This window comes from Chiroxiphia lanceolata, chromosome 21, assembly GCF_009829145.1.
Source record: "Chiroxiphia lanceolata isolate bChiLan1 chromosome 21, bChiLan1.pri, whole genome shotgun sequence".
Classification (NCBI taxonomy): Eukaryota; Metazoa; Chordata; class Aves; order Passeriformes; family Pipridae; genus Chiroxiphia; species Chiroxiphia lanceolata.
In genome coordinates, this window is record NC_045657.1 from 7,671,192 (window position 1) to 7,687,926 (window position 16,735).

At 46.5% G+C, this 16,735-nt stretch overlaps 1 protein-coding gene across 2 annotated transcripts; it reads right to left on the reverse strand.

Moving 5' to 3' along the window:
• Nucleotides 1-1,926: 1,926 nt before the first annotated feature.
• Nucleotides 1,927-8,484, reverse strand: TLR4 (toll like receptor 4). 2 transcript variants are annotated; one of them, XM_032708643.1, is made up of 3 exons: nucleotides 8,252-8,484; nucleotides 7,278-7,444; nucleotides 1,927-6,040 (listed from the first exon to the last, which is right to left on the reverse strand). In XM_032708643.1, exons 1-3 carry the CDS (start codon nucleotides 8,354-8,356, stop codon nucleotides 3,781-3,783), a joined length of 2,532 nt encoding a protein of 843 aa, XP_032564534.1. In that variant the 5' UTR covers nucleotides 8,357-8,484; the 3' UTR covers nucleotides 1,927-3,780. The 2 variants fall into 2 exon arrangements, with proteins under 2 accessions (XP_032564534.1, XP_032564533.1); XM_032708642.1 differs by lacking the exons at nucleotides 7,278-7,444; nucleotides 8,252-8,484 and adding an exon at nucleotides 6,446-6,493.
• Nucleotides 8,485-16,735: the final 8,251 nt, after the last annotated feature.

Sequence of the window (16,735 nt, forward strand, 5' to 3'; positions counted from 1 at the left end):
AGTGCACACCAGCAGGTTTGGAGACATGAGGACATTGAGTTTGCCTTTGGAAATTTGCTTCCTGTAATAAAGGTCACAGAGTCACAGATTAGCTCGGTTGGAGGATGGTGCTAATAACACCAAGGTCATGGGTTTGTATCCCCATATGGGCCATTTACTTATGAGTTGGACTCAATAGTCCTTGTGTGTCCCTTCCAGCTCAAAACATTGTCTGTGAACATTGAGTTTTCCTTTGGAAATTTGCTTCCTAAAATGAAGCTAAATGAGTATGCGTTTTTCTGTTGAACCACAGTATTTCCCCCATTTATTGTAGTGGGAAAAGCTGGTTTGAGTCTTCCAAAAAGAAATCTACTGTTTCTCTGCTGGGTAAATGTTGAAAATATAATTGTTCACACAGCCTTTTTCATCCTAGACTCATAAACCTCAATGTGCAGCAGACAGGTACTGCCTGGGCAGGTGACAGAATCACAGCATCACAGAATGGATCAGGTTGGAAGGGACTACAGTGGGTCCTTTGGTCCAACCTCCCTGCTCAGGGAGGGTCATCCTAGAGCACACTGTACAGGATTGTGTCCAGATGGGTCTGGAATATCTCCAGTGAGGGAGACTCCTCCACACCCTCTCTGGGCAGAGTGAGAAAATCTCTAGTTAGTGACCACAGGGACTGTGGAAAGCAGAGTGCTGGAGCCCTCACTCAGCAGAGCCCACGGCTGTCCTGGCACCCAGTCCCACCAAGGGTGTGCCTGTCACCAGCCAGCCCCTCCTCCTGAGCCTCCTTGTGCCATGCAGCAAAAGGAAGATAGTCCTGGTTCTGTTGTGGAAGGTCTCAGCAATAAAAGATGTCAGTCTGTGTGTTCCAAGTGCCGGGTCCTGCACGTGGGTCACAACAACCCCCTGCAGCGCTCCAGGCTGGGGGAAGAGTGGCTGGAAAACTTGCCCAAAGGGAAAGGACCTGGGGGTGATGGTTGACAGAGGCTGAACAAAAGCCAGTGTGTGTGCCCAGGTGGGCAAGAAGGCCAATGGCACCTGGCTTGTATCAAAAATAGTGTGGCCAGAAGGACCAGGGCAGTGATTGTCACTCTGCACTGGGCACTGGTGAGGTCACACCTCGAGTTCTGTGTCCAGTTCTGGGCCCCTCACTGCAAGAAAGACATTGAGGGGCTGGAGCATGTCCAGAGAAGGGAACAGAGTTGGGGAAGGATCTAGAGAGCCAGTCTCTCTAGAGTATGAGGAGTAAATCATATGGATCTCTACATGCATGGAGTGACAGTGACAGTGACAGTGGGGCTTGCAGAGAATGAACCTCTCCCAAACCCCACTATGTTCTAAACACCCCACCCAGCTTCCAGTCTCATCTCACTGTTCTGTGTCACTCCCACTTCCAGAAGCTATGATGGTTTTTGTGCTTTTTCGTGGGCAATAAGGAAACCTGGGGCAACTCACATATCCAGTTCTGCTGTAGAGACTGAATAGAAAGAGAAAAACAAGTGACCAGCTCCTTTTTAAAGTGTACATGTGGGAGCCTCCTCTGAGCATCACTCCAGCTCTCCCAAAGTTGCTTTGATATTCAAACAAACACTCCACTCACTTTTTAAACAATACTGTCCTAAATCCTTATTATAATGCCCAGAACCACTCGCAGGCTTTCTGAAACTCATTATTATAATTGCAATCAAGAATCACAGGACTCTGTGCTTTGTGCCAGAAATACACATACACTGAGGAGCCATGAAGAGTGAAGGAGAAATGCAGTTTCAGTGCTGCTCAATTCAGGAGCAGGAATTCCCATTCTATTTAACTTTCCCTCTTTTGTTTCCCAGTTTAGCTTGTAGTTGCTAAAATCCGGGCTAATATTTGCTTTGTCCTCTGTGATCTGCTTTGGACTCAATCCAGGGAACCTCGAGCTGTGCCCTAGTTTACTGTCCCCCACCAGCTCCAGCAGCCTCTGCCTCTGGAGAAGGTGGAATGTGGAGGAGGAAGAGTGAGGAGGAAGGTCTGCAGGACCCACCAGTCACAGGTAAGGAGCACCACACTTTGGGAATTGCTGGAACAGTATTTAGCAGATGCAAACCAAACTCTCTGGGCAAGGGAGCACAGCACTGAGCTTAGTTTTATTAAAGCTTCATCTCGTGGGGCACAAAAAAAGTTTAGAGAGGGCTGTGGGGTTTTTTGGTAGTGTTATCTGACACAGCAGACAGAGAAGGAGCTGTGGTTCTGCCTTTGCCAGCACAAGGCCTGGAACCAGCTCTCCCTCTCTTTCAAATAGTGTCTGAAGTTGATCCCTGATCATTGGCTTCCACGGAGATGCCTCTGACTGGTGCTCAGAAAAGTGAGCTGGATCAGGCCTTCCTTCTGAATAAATATCAGATCTGATTCACCACTCAATTGCTTCTGTTTTACCACTGCAGAACATCATTGATTATAGAAGGATTTGCAAGTTTAAAATTAGAGTAATTCAGTGATTAATCCCATCCAAAGCCTTTGGTAAATAGAGAGCAATACTCCCGCACTATCCAATATCCCACACATCGATGGAGTGCTCTGTAATATGATTTGGTGGCATTTAGACTTTCCTTCTCTTTATTCAGGACGGTGCTGGGATACATTTAGTTTAGCTAACCCAGACTTTTCTCCTCTATCTCTTCTCCCTGCAAAATGTCAGGCACGTTCTCAGTGAAACAAAAGCACAACTCCCCCATCCAGTGGCTGTTCTGTTCCAGGTAGCAGCCGACCCCTGGGAAAGGCTGAGCACACATGATGATCTGAAGTCCATTTCAAACCATGGAGGCTCCTACAGCATCTTCCAACAGTGAATTAAGGCTGGTCCAAAGAGTGGAAAAGCTTATTCTAGAGCTGGTTGTCTCTAAACATCAAAAGCACTTTGCTCAGGCTCAATGTCGTTCACATAGGGCAGTCCCACACAGTCTATCCAGAAACCCTGGAGGAGAAGTGGTTAGAGCAAAGAAATATTTGACTTAAGAGCTGTTAAACATTTCTATGCCTTCTTCTGGTCCCACTGATTTTTGGATCCCACAAGAAGACCTCAAACCACTCTCAAGTGCTATACAATGTGGACATAAATACGAGTTTCAGGGGATGGTTTCAATATTTGGTCTCGGTCTAAAACAAACTAAAAGAAACATGTTGGGGAAGTTTCCCACAATGGAAGCCTCCCTCCCCCCTGATGACATAACTGCTCAGCTCCACTGAGTAGCTGCCAGGTGGTCTGTGCTGTAGGACACCCCCACTGCTCTCTGGAGGGTTTTTTTCCTGACTCATGGTGCATAACACAGCAGACACAAGACCTTCTGAATTCAAACCTTTTTTCTGTTTGCCACCATTTTTAGAGCCAAGACTCCTGTATCTTTACTCACCCTTGGAGATCCTGGGGTCCACTCAAAGCAGCAGAACCTGAAGTTCTACTGTGTAAATGGTCTCAGGACCCAAATCCAGTTTCAGAGGCAGACAAATGACAGTAAGAGCAGTCATTCTGTTCACCGACCCACCACACCTGGGTGTACTGCTGGACCAGCTTTGGTTGACAGTCATGGACAAACAGGGAGCTCAGGCAGGTCCAGCTCTTCTGGATCTTGTCACTCCTTAGCTTGGAAGTTCCCTTGGGAAAGAGTGGCCTGCAAGGCAGGTATTTCTGTAGTGCTTTTGCAGTGTCTCCATCCACTCCCTCTCACTCTGAACGGCAACAGAAAAACCAACTTCTGAGCACCATCCATCAGCCAAGGCCAGGACAGGAGACAGGAGAAGAGGAATCTCTCTTTCCCTTCACTTGAGCTTTTCCTTCTCATTATTCCAGTCTTTGCCTTCTATCAGGACTCCTGTCAGCTGCCTCAAGAAGATGTGCTTGCTGATTTCCTTGTTTTTCCACTCCAGGTAGGTGTTCCTCCTCAGGTATCGGGACAGCCCCAGCCTCTGCCTCAGCAAGGCCTTATTCACTTCTTCCAGTACAATCATGATGATTCCAGCCTTTCCCTCAACAAGCTGCCAGGACTGGGCAATGTCAAACTCAAAGCTACACCACTTACTTTCCAGGAAGTTGGTAGAGATGACTGCGATGACATTTCTGCTACTGAGAAAACCTTCTTGGATGATATTGGTGACAATGGGAACCCCTGGGAGGAAATCCCTGCAGGACAGACACAGGTGGAAGGGAGGTGTTCCTCCTTCTAAGGGTTCCACCAGCTCTTTTATCACCCATTCCTGGTCTTTGCTGGAGTGGATAACAAAGGCATCATAGGTGTTACCCCTTTCTGCAGAGTGTTTGCACCCACTGAGCAGCACCAACGAGTAGTAGAGCTGGACGTAGTAGTTGTAAATCAGGAGGAGAATCACCACTGCACTGAGCAACATGACCACTGTGATGGCCACTTTGCTTGCACTGAGGTGGCAGGAGGACAGGTCAAAGCTTGACAGGCTCACGTTCTTCATGTCCACAGGTGTGTGGCATATCATCAGCTCCTTGTTCTGCAGCAGCTCCTGCTTCTCCTTGACCCATTTCAGAAAGTTCAGGTGTGCACAAGAGCAGTCAAACATGTTTTGAGAGATGTCTAATAGGACCAGGCTGTCAGGCAGGATTTCCAGGGCTGAGTCCAACAGAACAGTCAGCTGGTTGTTGCTGAAATCCAGGACTCTGAGGGCTTGGAGCGGCTGGTAGACTCCAGGATCTAAGGTCAGGAGCTTATTGTTGCTGATATTTATCTCTTTTAGTTCAGACAGGGCATCAAATGTGTTTTGATTCACCTGCACTAACATGCAACTTGAAATATCCAAGGTGTGGAGGTGAGTTAGGTTTTTGAAGTTGTTGGCCAGCCTGTTGTTCTCAAAGGAGTTGCCTGACATCTTGAGCACTTGCAAAGAGTTCAAGCCACAAAACGTGCACTGAGATTTAACGTGAGTTTTGGTATAGGAAATGTCGAGGTAAATGAGTTCCTGAAGGAAGAGAAAGACAGGGTAGGTGCCAGGACCAAATAATTTTGTGTGCTGAAGGTCCAGATATAACAAATTCTTAATATTAGTGAACTCTCCGGTCAATCTGATGTAAGCATTGAAGCTCAGGTTCAAGTGTTTCAAATTTGAACAATTATGAAACAGGCGGGAACAGCAGCCGCTGAAGGTGAGGCGATTCTCACTCAAATCTACGACCTCCAGCTTACTTAGATCCCTAAATTTCTGCTCAAAGTTTCTGAGGGACGTGCTCTTGGTAATCCGAAGCACTCTCAGCTCCTTGAAATGCGACAGCTTCACGGCAGGCACTTCCTCAAAATCGCAGTTCTTGCACTCCAGCTGTTTCACTTGGGAGGACACAGGAACCTCTGATATCTCTTCAAGCTTAAGGTTCACCAAGCGAATAGTGGAGACATTGCCTATGCAGTCAAAAAGGGTGTCTGTGTTACTCTCAAATTTCTTGAAACAGATTAAGACAAACTCTTGCATCTGGACCTGGCACAGTCCACTCAAGAGTCCTCTCTGAAAGTCACTCAGTCTATATTTATTTCTGAATTCTCCAACTATTAGTCTTTTGACCTGTAAGCCAGTCAGGCCTTGAAGAGAAGTGTGCATCACGCTGAAGTTCTCAAAAGAGGACCTCAGAACCAGCTCACCGAGGTGAATCTTTGCAAAGGACCCCGGCTCTATGGATTTTATACTATTCAAGGAAAGCACCAGCGTGAGGTTGAACCAGTTCCCTTCCCTCAGAGCATCAAGGTCTCCTTTGGAGATATATGTGATCTTGTTAGAGAAAAAGCTCAGGTGCCTGAGAGAGGTCAGGTTGGTGAAATACTTGGGAAGCTTCAATGAAGTGATGCTGTTGTGGCCCAAATTCAGCTCCTGCAGGGTATGCAAGTGCCCAATGGGCAGGTCAGTCACAGAGGTTATGTTGGTTTCCACCAGTACTAGTTTTTTCAGAGCTGCTAAGCCATGGAATGCTGCTGTCCCCAGGTACTGGAAGGAATTGGCAGTTAAAATTAAGGTGGAAAGTGTATGAAGGTCCTTAAAGGCGTTATCTTCTATTGTATGGATGTGGCACCTGTTGGGCAGGAAAAGAGAATAAAAGTGTGCGAAACACTGTCCCTCTCATGTTCACTAATGCTGCAGCACTAAGTGCTGCTGTAACATTCTCATCCTCCTGCTGGGAGTTGGTTTGGCTTTGCTGTGCTGGGCACAGCCAGCACTCCTGGATGTGCAAATGGAACCCTTCCAGAGCAGGAGACCTCCTGTCACCTCCTCCTCCCTCTCTAATCTGAAGTTCAGCTGCAAAGCAAGAGACCTTGAGCCATGGTGAAGGTCAGAAGTTCATGCAGGCATCGGGAAAGAAGAATTCTGACTTTCTCTTTAGGCCAAAGTGACATTGTGGTGACCATCACTGATGGCACAGCCAACCAGATACAGCCTTCCCCTAGATCTTGCACCCTCACAGCCTTCAGACTGTCACCTCAGCCACATCTGAGCAGTCCCACTGGCACCAGAGAGATGCAGCCATGGCAAAGCTCACAGCTCTGTCAGCAGTTCTGCAAAGGGAAGAGGGGAAAAAGAGGGTGGCCACCTCTGGTTTCAGGGGGGAAGATCCAGAATGTGAGACCCAAAGCCATTTTGCAATGAATTCAGCAATATTAGCTTATAATCCAGCCAGTGCCTTACAGCAAACGTGCTCTGCCACTCAGCCACTTTGGAGCTGGAGCTGTGATGGAACTGAGTGACATTTTTCAGTGAAACAATTTACCCAGAGAAACTGTTGTCTCAAGTCAATGGAAATTATACATCAATTCAAATTTGCTAATAAGCCTCCTCCATCTCCTCCCCCAGATATGTGAGGAGAAGGGAAAAGAGAATATGTTGATATTTTAAAACAGCCTTTTAGAAAATGAATGTACCTTCATCTTGTTGGTTTTTTTTTCTAAACTGTGATTAGAAAAACAGCTCACCCAAGATGTTCCACTTCAGAGTTTTTGTAACAGCGAAAAGTCTGACATTTTTCTTGTTCAGAGACAAGTAAAACATCTTCCTCCTCCTTCTCACATCTCAACCTACAAGATCAGACTGACAGACCCAGCTCTGCGTGGAGGGTGTGCACTCAGTAACTGGACTAAAAGCTGCACATCACTTCAGTGTGGGGATGTGCAAAGTGACAGACACAGAGACAAAGTCACAAGCAAAAAGGAAAAAAAAAATGAACAACCAAGACAATGAGACCCCAGCATAGGCCACCACAACAGCCCAGCTGGTGGAGCAAGATTAACCAGTATCCACATAAAAGAGCTCATTACCTTGAAAGATCCAGAAGCTGCAGTTCAGGGACTGATGAAAAATAATTTGACCTCAGTGACTTCAGATTGCTGAAACTGAGATCCAAGTTCTGGGTGGTGTTTGGGACTCCAGCAGGAACTCCAGAGGTGTTCAGTCCAGTGCATCTGAAAGTTGTGTTAGGGCTGACCTGTAACAGTGGTAGATCCAATCAGGGTCAACATCTGCTCTTCGTGAAGTGCCAGAAAACTGCACTGTCAGGAAAGCGGGAGCAGAATGACCAACCTGGCACTTAATTTCTAAATGAGCTGCCCTCAGTTTTAGGAAATAATCTTATATATCCCAAGTATCTTTCCCTTTTGATAGAACCAGTCCTGCTGCCCAGGAGGAGCTACATTTTTTGCTGATTGAAGCAGGTGCAAAACTACAGGACAGTGCTCCTTGAGGCTATGGATGAACCTGCAGCAACCTTGGAGAGACCCAGCAAGACAAACATGTGCAGATCCATTGGATGGCCAGGCTCAGCTCTCAGAATGTTATCCTGCAGATAATCAGGCAGCTCAACTCAAAGTTATTCTGTGAGTAACAATTGTCAGCAAAACTTTGCAAAAGGCAGTCGCTCAGTGTCCAGTGCTTGGGGCTCTGGTGAAATCACTCTGCTGCACAAATCAGGCAAAACCACTGTATTTTGCAGAAATCAGAGACAAGGTTTGGATCTGTTCCAAGAGAAACACAGTCTATTACACTAACTGCACTGCAACACCTTCAGAGGTACAGAAAGCCAACAAGAAGAAAAGGTTCATGCTGCTGGTTCTGGTTCTCAGATGTTTTTAAGACCAGCATTTACTTCAAATACTTCAATTACCTTAGAAAAAAAAGATGGGCTTTCATAAGACAACAGACCAGACAACAGGCTTGATGCACAAATCTCCCAAGCAGAGGGAGAAGTTGCACCAGAGAAACAGAAGGATCTTGTGCTCACTTAGAGCTCACGTACCTCCAAACAGGGATCGAGGAGGCAGCCTGCCAGTGGCCATGGGACAAGTGCCAGCTGCAGCAGCACCAGGAGTGTCCACAGGGGAAGGGCTCTTCTCCTGGGCATCTTCAGGAGGCCAGGAGTGCAGGAGAAGGCAGCACAGATGTCATTCACAGACCTGGAACGAGAAACCCGCGGCGGTGCCAAGCGTCGAGTTTCAGCGCTCCTGCTTCTCACTGCACATCGCTGAGAGGGGCAGGGGATGAGAAGGGAAGTGAAACTGGTCGCTGCCTGGTTTCTAGACACACTCTGAGCTGGTTGCTCTTCTTGAAATTGTTTTTGAAAAACGTAAGAAAAAAAAATCAAGAAAAAAAGGAAGTAATGACACACATAGTTTGGCCTAGAAACTAAAAAGAGCGTGGGGTTGCATCACTGTCACTTGAGTTTGTTGCCTCTGTTTAGCTCATGTCAAATGGGCAAAAATAGGGAATATTTCTGAAATTCTGGGCACAGTTTCGGGAAGGCTATGCCCCACATCCCATAATTCAAATGGACTGGATAGAGAGAATGACTCTCTGCCTTTGTACCCCTGCCATGCTCCCAGCTTCGCCACACTGGCAAGCAGTGAAGTGCACAGCTGTGGCAGATGTCTTCCTAAGCCAGGTAAGCACAGGTTTATCTCTGGCTAAGCTCTTCTGAACATACATCCGGGTTTTATCCATCTGGTTGGATCTTTATTGCAATTATTGCAGGAGCATGGCCGGGCACAAGGAGTAAATGCTGGAGATTCTCAGTGGTCAGAGTTGTGGTCACTCACATCACACCCCTCCTCAGCCTTCCCGTGGCAGGGTGGGTGCTGGGGGCACCAGAAGGGAGAGGCACAAACCCCCCAGCTGGGCTCAGAGCTGCTCCCTGCCCTTGTCATGCCTTAATCTCTGTTTGATGCCTGGCTACAAAAGCAACTACATCTCAATATCATCCTGAATTTCCAGTGCAGACACAGCTATTGTTTCTGAAAAAAAAGTTTTGTAAAACCTCTCAGTTGGCAATATTAAGTCAGCTGTGAGCCTTCTAATAAAGCTCCCTGCCCTCATTTACTCTGATAAATGGTGGTGCATTCGTGTATCTACTCCTGTCTTCCTGTAGATAACTAAGAAGTGTTACTGGGGATCCAGCCATAGCATTGCTGGGTATTATTAACACCACATAGAGAAGTGGCAAAAATGTGAGAGAAGGGTGAGATATTAGTCTAGAAGTAGATGGAATAAAGAGAGACTACTTACAAAAGTCTGTGAAAATTAATATTAAATATAAGATATGATATCAGTCCAGTGAGCAACCCACTCATAAAGAAAAGTTTAAAATATTTCAGGGGGGAAGGGGCCTGACTTTGGCAGGTCAGTAGTGAGCCAGAGAGAGATGGGGAAATCCTAAAATAACTGATGATCTCTGTGATAAAAAACACATGGCAGCACAATGGGAGCTAAAACTGACACCCTGATGTGCAGCCAGATAGTGCCCATTAAGCCAGCAGACAAAAAGTTTGTTGAAATTGGGCAAGTTCTACAAAATCCCTGTTCTGAAAAGCCTCTGGTGATTGCAGGTATTTCCTTTTACAGATGGAATCAAAAGTGAATGGAAACAATTGCTGACTGCTTCTGTGCCTGGATTAAGGAAATTGGCAGAGCATCATGTGTCTGCAGAGAGAACAAACGAGTGCATCCTTTAGTATTCAATATGCAGAATGAAGCAATCCACATTTAATTTTTATCTAAAGCTGAGATGAGCCCGAAGTGTGCTCTAGAAATTACCATTTCAATGGAGACTTACTGAAGATGCTGAAGAGTTTGGGAGCATCACAAAATCCATCCCACAGCCATGCTCAGAGGTCAAGTGGAAAGTACAGCTTGAAGGATGTTGAAAGGATGTACTGCTTCTATCACAAGGGAGTGTGAGAGTTTCACCATACACATCATAATTTGTTCAAGGACAAATCTTACAGATGCTGCAAGGGGTGGGGCACAAGCAGAAAACATGGAAGTGAGCAAATCAAGCCAGTTCAGAAAGTCAATGCTGGTTAACTCCATATTCCTCACACATATTCCTGCATATTCCTGCACACAGCAATGTGCCAGGACTGTAGGAAGCCATAATGTCCATGTAATTGCCTCTTTTGGTTCACAAGAAACAAAAATATTACTTGGAATCCTTTAAAGTGACAAAAATAACATCTAAAATGAAACATGATTCACTGGGCGGGCAATTGGCTGGTAGGATCATCAAAGATCTCTTAGCAAGGAGGTGTTACAGAGAATCGGTGAATGCCTGAGTAATCTTTGTTCTCCTGAACATTATTATAATACAAGTAACACGACAGCAGACAGTGTGTATACAGCTTCTGTGATCTCAAGCAAGGTATTACACAGCCTAAGACAGCCACAATGTAGCTGGACTGACAAAACATCTTGTACTTGCTTATATTAAAAGAAAATAATTCGTGAACTACAGCCATAAGGAAAAATCAGCTAAACTCTTGGACAAGACAACTGGTGACAGCCATGAAAACAGAGAGGACTGTATGTATCTGAGGTGATTTCCAGGTCACAGTTAGCCCAGTATCACAGGTAGATCAACAGCTATTACCCAGCAGAGGGGCTCTGTCTGCCTCAGGAGTCATCCCAAGCAGTTCCCCAAGTCTATCTGCAAATGGAGGGTGAGGAACATGGCACAGACTATTTCAAGATTAAACAAAGCACGTCTTATTTTAAGTGAAAGTACCATATGTAACAACTACTTGGTGGTGAGTCATGGATCAGATGGGAGAGAGTCATGGATCAGATGGGAGAGAGCATTCCTGAGATGCTGGCACTTACACAGTGCACTCAGCACTTGTGGAGCTAAAGATGGGGAGCAACACGAGAGCTTCCAAAAGTACTGGAGAAGCTCAGGCTACACCAGCTGACCCAGCATTGCCCTCAGGTTCAGCTGACACATCACCAGTCCTTACACTCACAAAGTCCAGCTCTGAAAGGTTGTCTGAGTGGAGTCAAAAAGCAAAAGGAAATGTCTCACAAATTTAACAGCATTAACTCCATTCTGCTGGGAAAAACAACTTATATAAATTACAAGAAAAATTGGAGGGGAAAAAATCTGAAAATGGCTTTAAGACTTTTTTGCTGCACATTCCACAAATACATTGGTTCCTGGAACTGGTGAGTCACTGCTTTGAACAGCAACCCCTGTCTGACCTGGTAGGCCCAGGACAGAGACAGTGCTGGATCACAGGGACCAGGTACCATGGATGGGGAGGGAGCAGAGACACTGATTTCATCAGAACAGGTCCTAGAGCACCTTGATGCCTGTAACTCTCACTTGTGATGCTTCCTCATGTGAAGTCTAATAACAGAATCATGGAATCATAGAATAGTTTGGGTTGGAAGGGACCTTAAAGATCATCTTGTTCTGCCCCCCTGCCATGGGCAGAGACACCTTCCACCAGACCAGGTTGCTCAAAGCCCTGTCCAACCTGGCCTTGAACACTGCCAAGGATGGGGCAGCCACAGGGATGGAAAATCAGCCTGGAAGAACTCTTGCCTTTGCTTCTGGATCTCTCAGCTCTGAAGAAGAGAACAATGTTCAGATTGAGAAACTCCACATTTAGTCTGGGGTGTCAGACAGTGTCAAGGCTCTGTCTGAGCAGTGACTGACTGCAGATACAGATTATTTAACTGCTAGTTCCAGGCCAAGGAGCATCAGCAATGCAGATTGCTTGTCATGCCTGTGACTGTAAGTGTCAAGGAAGGATGTGGAGGTGGAATCACAATCCCTACATGTTACACAGCACAGCCCAAGCCCAGCCTGTTGCAAATGGTGGCACTTAAACCAAACAGAACCCAGCCTAAGTGGTTCCCTTTGCAGAAAAGGGCTGAGATTGGTGTGCACAGGGCAAAGAAAACCCCCCAAAGCTAGTGTCCAAGTCAGTTTGATGAACATCAGCCAAGCTGAAGTAGGTAATGTGTGTCATCAGGTGGGCTATTCCCCAAAGCCAATGTCATATGAATACCCCAGAACTATTCAAAAGCTATTAGGGAAGAACTGTGTCAAGTAACCAGGGACAAATACACTACTAGAAGAAGTGATTAATCAGTGTCAAGACAGTCACTATCTGTGGCAGCTACTCCATATGGACTATGTCAGGTCATTAAGAGCCCTACATTTTACTGAAGTCAGAGTTTAATCTAAATGGCTGGAAGGATTTCACACAGATGGTGGAGGCATCCAGCCTGGCTTGCCAAGCACTCATGGGCAGGCAGTGAGTGACAGTGGAGCTCCCTGGACCCCTGGAGAGAGGTAGGCTGGCACCAAACAGCCCAGCAGGACCCTGTCCTTCTGCCTAGGATGAACCATGGTCACCCCTTGGCTGGCCAGAGCAGGGACCCTCTGTCACCATCGATGTGAGGATGTCTGAAGTGCCTTGGCATGGAACACGCTGTGCTTAGGGGGATCATAATTGCCTTCCACAGTCCTGAGAAAGGTGGATTTGCCACCTCAGACCAACATTGGCTTTTCTACTGAAGCAGCAATAGGACTTATTTTCTTCCTCTTTCCCCCTCCATTACATTCTTATAATGGTGTCTCATAGCCTGCTTTACACATGTTTTGTCTTATCCTACTTATTTACCTCCTTTCCCCAGTTCTCTTGATAATAATGAGTCTGCTGTGGGGGAAGGATTTATTGAGACTATCCAACATGAAAGGTGTGCAGGACATGGAGGACTGCAGAGCTCAGGCTTTTTAAACTGGACACAGAAGAGGTTGATTTGGGGATTCAGTGCCACCACTACCACGGTTAAACACTGGGCTCCTACAGCACTGCTCTGACACTCTGAGAAAGTTCAAATCAAGAGGGAGCTCTAATGAATTGTGGTGACCTGGAGAGATTACAGATCTGGTTTTGAGGGAAAACCAGACAGTTCTTAAACATAAGAGCAAAAAGCTGTGCAGCAGACCTTCTTGCTGCAAGAACTGGGAGCACTGCCACAGGCAAGGACCAGCCTTGAGCCTCACGTTTATGGTTTCACTACCGTGACTTGGGGTTACACAACAGGAAAATGTTGCAACAGCTGTGGCAGAAAGTGCAGACACAGCTCCTGAAGGCTGTGGCAAAGTTCTTGTGTGCACATTACCCAGAGAGAAAATGCAAACCCTCTCCTGGGGTTAGTTCGTAGCAAGCTTGATACATCAGCTTTCAGACATTAAGGTTTTTAAGCCATTTTACTGTACCAGGAGAAGAACACAGCCTATTAATTGTCACACAGTTGAGAGCCCACTTCCATTACATACAAACAATAAATTCTGAAACAGTGGTCAAGCCAGTTCCAAATGCAGGTTTGCACACATTTGGAACACTGTATTTTGGAATCTGCAAAGCCTGGGTGGATATTACGTGTTACTTAGAGAGCAAAGGCTTATTTGTGTACAGAGTAAAACCTGAAGCCAGTGTTTAGATCACAAAGAAGAATTTATTCAAACACCCTTTTCCTCCCAAGCTCAGTTCAGTTCTGTTTGCGTGTTCTGGGGGATTTCTGCCAGCATTTCTTTGGCCATGAGTTGGCATGCACCAACCAGGACAGAACCACTTCAGTGGTGACTGAAGTCACTTAATTGTGACTTCAGTTCCAATGAAGGAGGAACTGGGCCAGCCACAAGGGAATAGCAGTGGGAGAAATGAGGGGCATTAACCCTTTGCAGATCACAAGACAGGGCGTCCTTGAAAGGTTTCGGGAAGCAGAGCTGAAGTACTAGAAGAGAAGTTGCCCAGGAAAAGGAGTGACACAAATGGCACAGGAAGTGCCTTGACAGCCTGACCACAGCAAAGGGGAGGGAGGAAGAAAATGGGAGGAAAAGCAGAAGTTTCACACCCTATGGAAACATCAGTTACATGGGTGCTGTACTAATGTTCCTGCATCCCAAATACTGCTGCTGTAAGGCAGACCAACCCCACTTTTAGAGTTTGCCCTCTAAAAGCTGTGCAGGGGGAGCCTTTTTCCCCATGAACGCCTGGCTGAGAGGCTGCAGCAAGGTGGTTGTACCAGCACAGCCATCAGCTTGTAAATTCATCACTGTAGGTTCTTTTCTGCTGGTAGAGTCAGTATTTTGGAGAGGCAGCAACTGAGATCAACCCATGGCCAAGAAGAAAGGAGCAATGATGGAAGTAAAGAAGGGGAAATATGACACAGCTGTATCCTGGAAGGAAATGGTAAAGGATGAGAGGATGTGGCCTCAGAGGTGGAATGCGGACATGAGCCAACCACACATAAATGGGGGTTTAAGGTGACTTCTTACATGTGGAAGATCTTCAGCACAGAAGGTAGATTTGGCAGGGTGGCTCTGTGCTTAAAACAAGCTGGAAGAGACACGGAGAGCTCTGACAGCATGCTAAGGAAAACAATTAACAAAAAAAAAAAAAGAGATTACACAGGGTCATAAAGCTATGAGAAGACCTCAGAGGAGATGTAAAGGTAATTCTCACCTGTCCTGACCCAAAATCCCCCTCCCACAAGACAGTGTCAACTCCTTGAAACCAGAAGTGCGTTTATTCTCAAACAGAATAATAAAAGAAACGTTTCTTGCTTCCTGCAGACATGAATGTTTCCCAACAATTAGTAAATCACTGAAATCTCTTGAGTGTTCAACCTGGCCCTTTTCCAAAGTGTTGAATATTATTCTCTCACTCCAATCTGTTTAGGAAGGAGACTGATATCCCATGGCAGGTATGACACCCTCACCCCCTCCCTTTCTCGGGGGCTGAGGAGGAGTTTTGCATCTCAGTTTTGTTTCACAAATAACTGATGAGCACAGGGTGGTTGTTTACAAAACAGGAGGGGCTGACCCAAGGCAGAAGGGTTGTGTAACACCCCACCTTCCACCTACGCAGTCAGTGGTGGAAACCAGGGGCCAACAAAGGAAAGGGCGAGTGCTCTGAATCTCAGGGCTGCATCTCCCACCCCACATGTGACAGGACAAACAACCTGGAACAAGGGTAAAGCCCAGCTGGGATCATCAGTGGTGGCTGGAGGGGACAAGCAGCAACAGGGCCCTCTCTCAGCAGTTCTGGACCTGGAAGGAAGGGCTGGCTCTCTCAGCAATCACTCCATCACTCAATCACCTTCAGCAGCCAGTTCCTCTCTGCAGTGATATTGTACTGAGGGAGCTGCAGGGACAAGAGAGGTGAAGGTGTAGAATAGTCCTCACAGTGCCCTCCATCCTGCCCCAAATGCCCTGGATCCTGCCCAACCCAACTCTGCCTGCAGCCCCTTGCCGGACTCTGCTGCACAGGACTCTCCTCAGCAAACAAGGACAGATGAAAGGCACCCTGAAGGCAGCAGCACCTGTGGCCAGGCTGCTCTCTGAGAACAAAGCATGTCCCAACATATTCCCCTGGCATATCCCAGCAGGAATTTCTATGGGTAACACCAGCTGTAGCTATCAGACCTCTCATGCTTGACCCCCAGCTTTGACTTTTAGGTTCCCCCATGGAGAACAGCTTAGTTGGAAGGGAAGGCATTTTCCACCTCTTTTTTTCCATGAGTGACCCATATTGTAATAATGGATTGGTGCAGCATTGTCCTGGTTTCCAGGGTAACCAAAGCTGCAATATTGACCTCTCGGCACATGTGGAGGGTTTAAGTTCAAAGCAATGATTCCCATGGTGGCATATCTCTGGGAAGGGAAAAGAACAAGCATCTGTTTAGGATTTCAAACTCATGCTTTTACAACACTGACACCAGCAACACCTTTGCAGCTGGGACCAGTAGCTTCTTCCACACTCAATACATAAAAAAAAAATATGTGAATAAAATAGAACAGGTGCATGGACTGAACCCCCAAAACTCAAACAAGGAGCATGTTATGGAAAAAGTGCTGCAGAAGATGAGGGCTCATGAACATGGAGCCTCTGGGCTGATAAAACATAATGCTCCATGGAAATCAGAAAGCTTTTTTTTTGGAAAAAAATAACACTTTTTAACAAACCCACATCCATGACAGGGGCTATACAAGGTCTCTGCATCTCTCTCTTTTCCATGTGCCTCTTTGTGTGTATTCCCAGCTGGCAGCCCTCGTGTGATACCACACTTTTAATCCACACATTAAATTCCAGTCCCTACCCTGTGTGCTCCAGAAGTGCCTCCTGCTCCCGTAAAGCCAAACACAAACCCAAACTGTGCCTGAAGAGCCCTGTGACTGAGCAGTGCAGCCACACACACTCCCTGGTCCCCCAAACCCAACCCAGCACTTCCCATTCCTCGCCTGGATTACCCCACTTTGCACTTTCCAAACATTTTAGCAAGGAAATGGAGCTTTTTTTTTTACAGTGTTGCTTCAGCAGGAGACTTGGCATCGAACCTCAACCCAGCCAAGAGTCAGTGAGTGACCTTGGACAAGGTTATTTTACCACACCAGGCCTTCGAGCTTCTCCTGCTTTCGTTGCAGATTATCAACATC

Coding starts and splice junctions, on each gene's coding strand:
- TLR4 (XM_032708643.1), bottom strand. CDS start 8,356: ATGCCCAGGAGAAGAGCCCTTCCCCTGTGGACACTCCTGGTGCTGCTG. Junction 7,445..8,251: donor TCCTCGATCCCTGTTTGGAG/GTACGTGAGCTC, acceptor CCACTGTTACAG/GTCAGCCCTAACACAACTTT. Junction 6,041..7,277: donor CAGCTTCTGGATCTTTCAAG/GTAATGAGCTCT, acceptor CCTGCCCAACAG/GTGCCACATCCATACAATAG.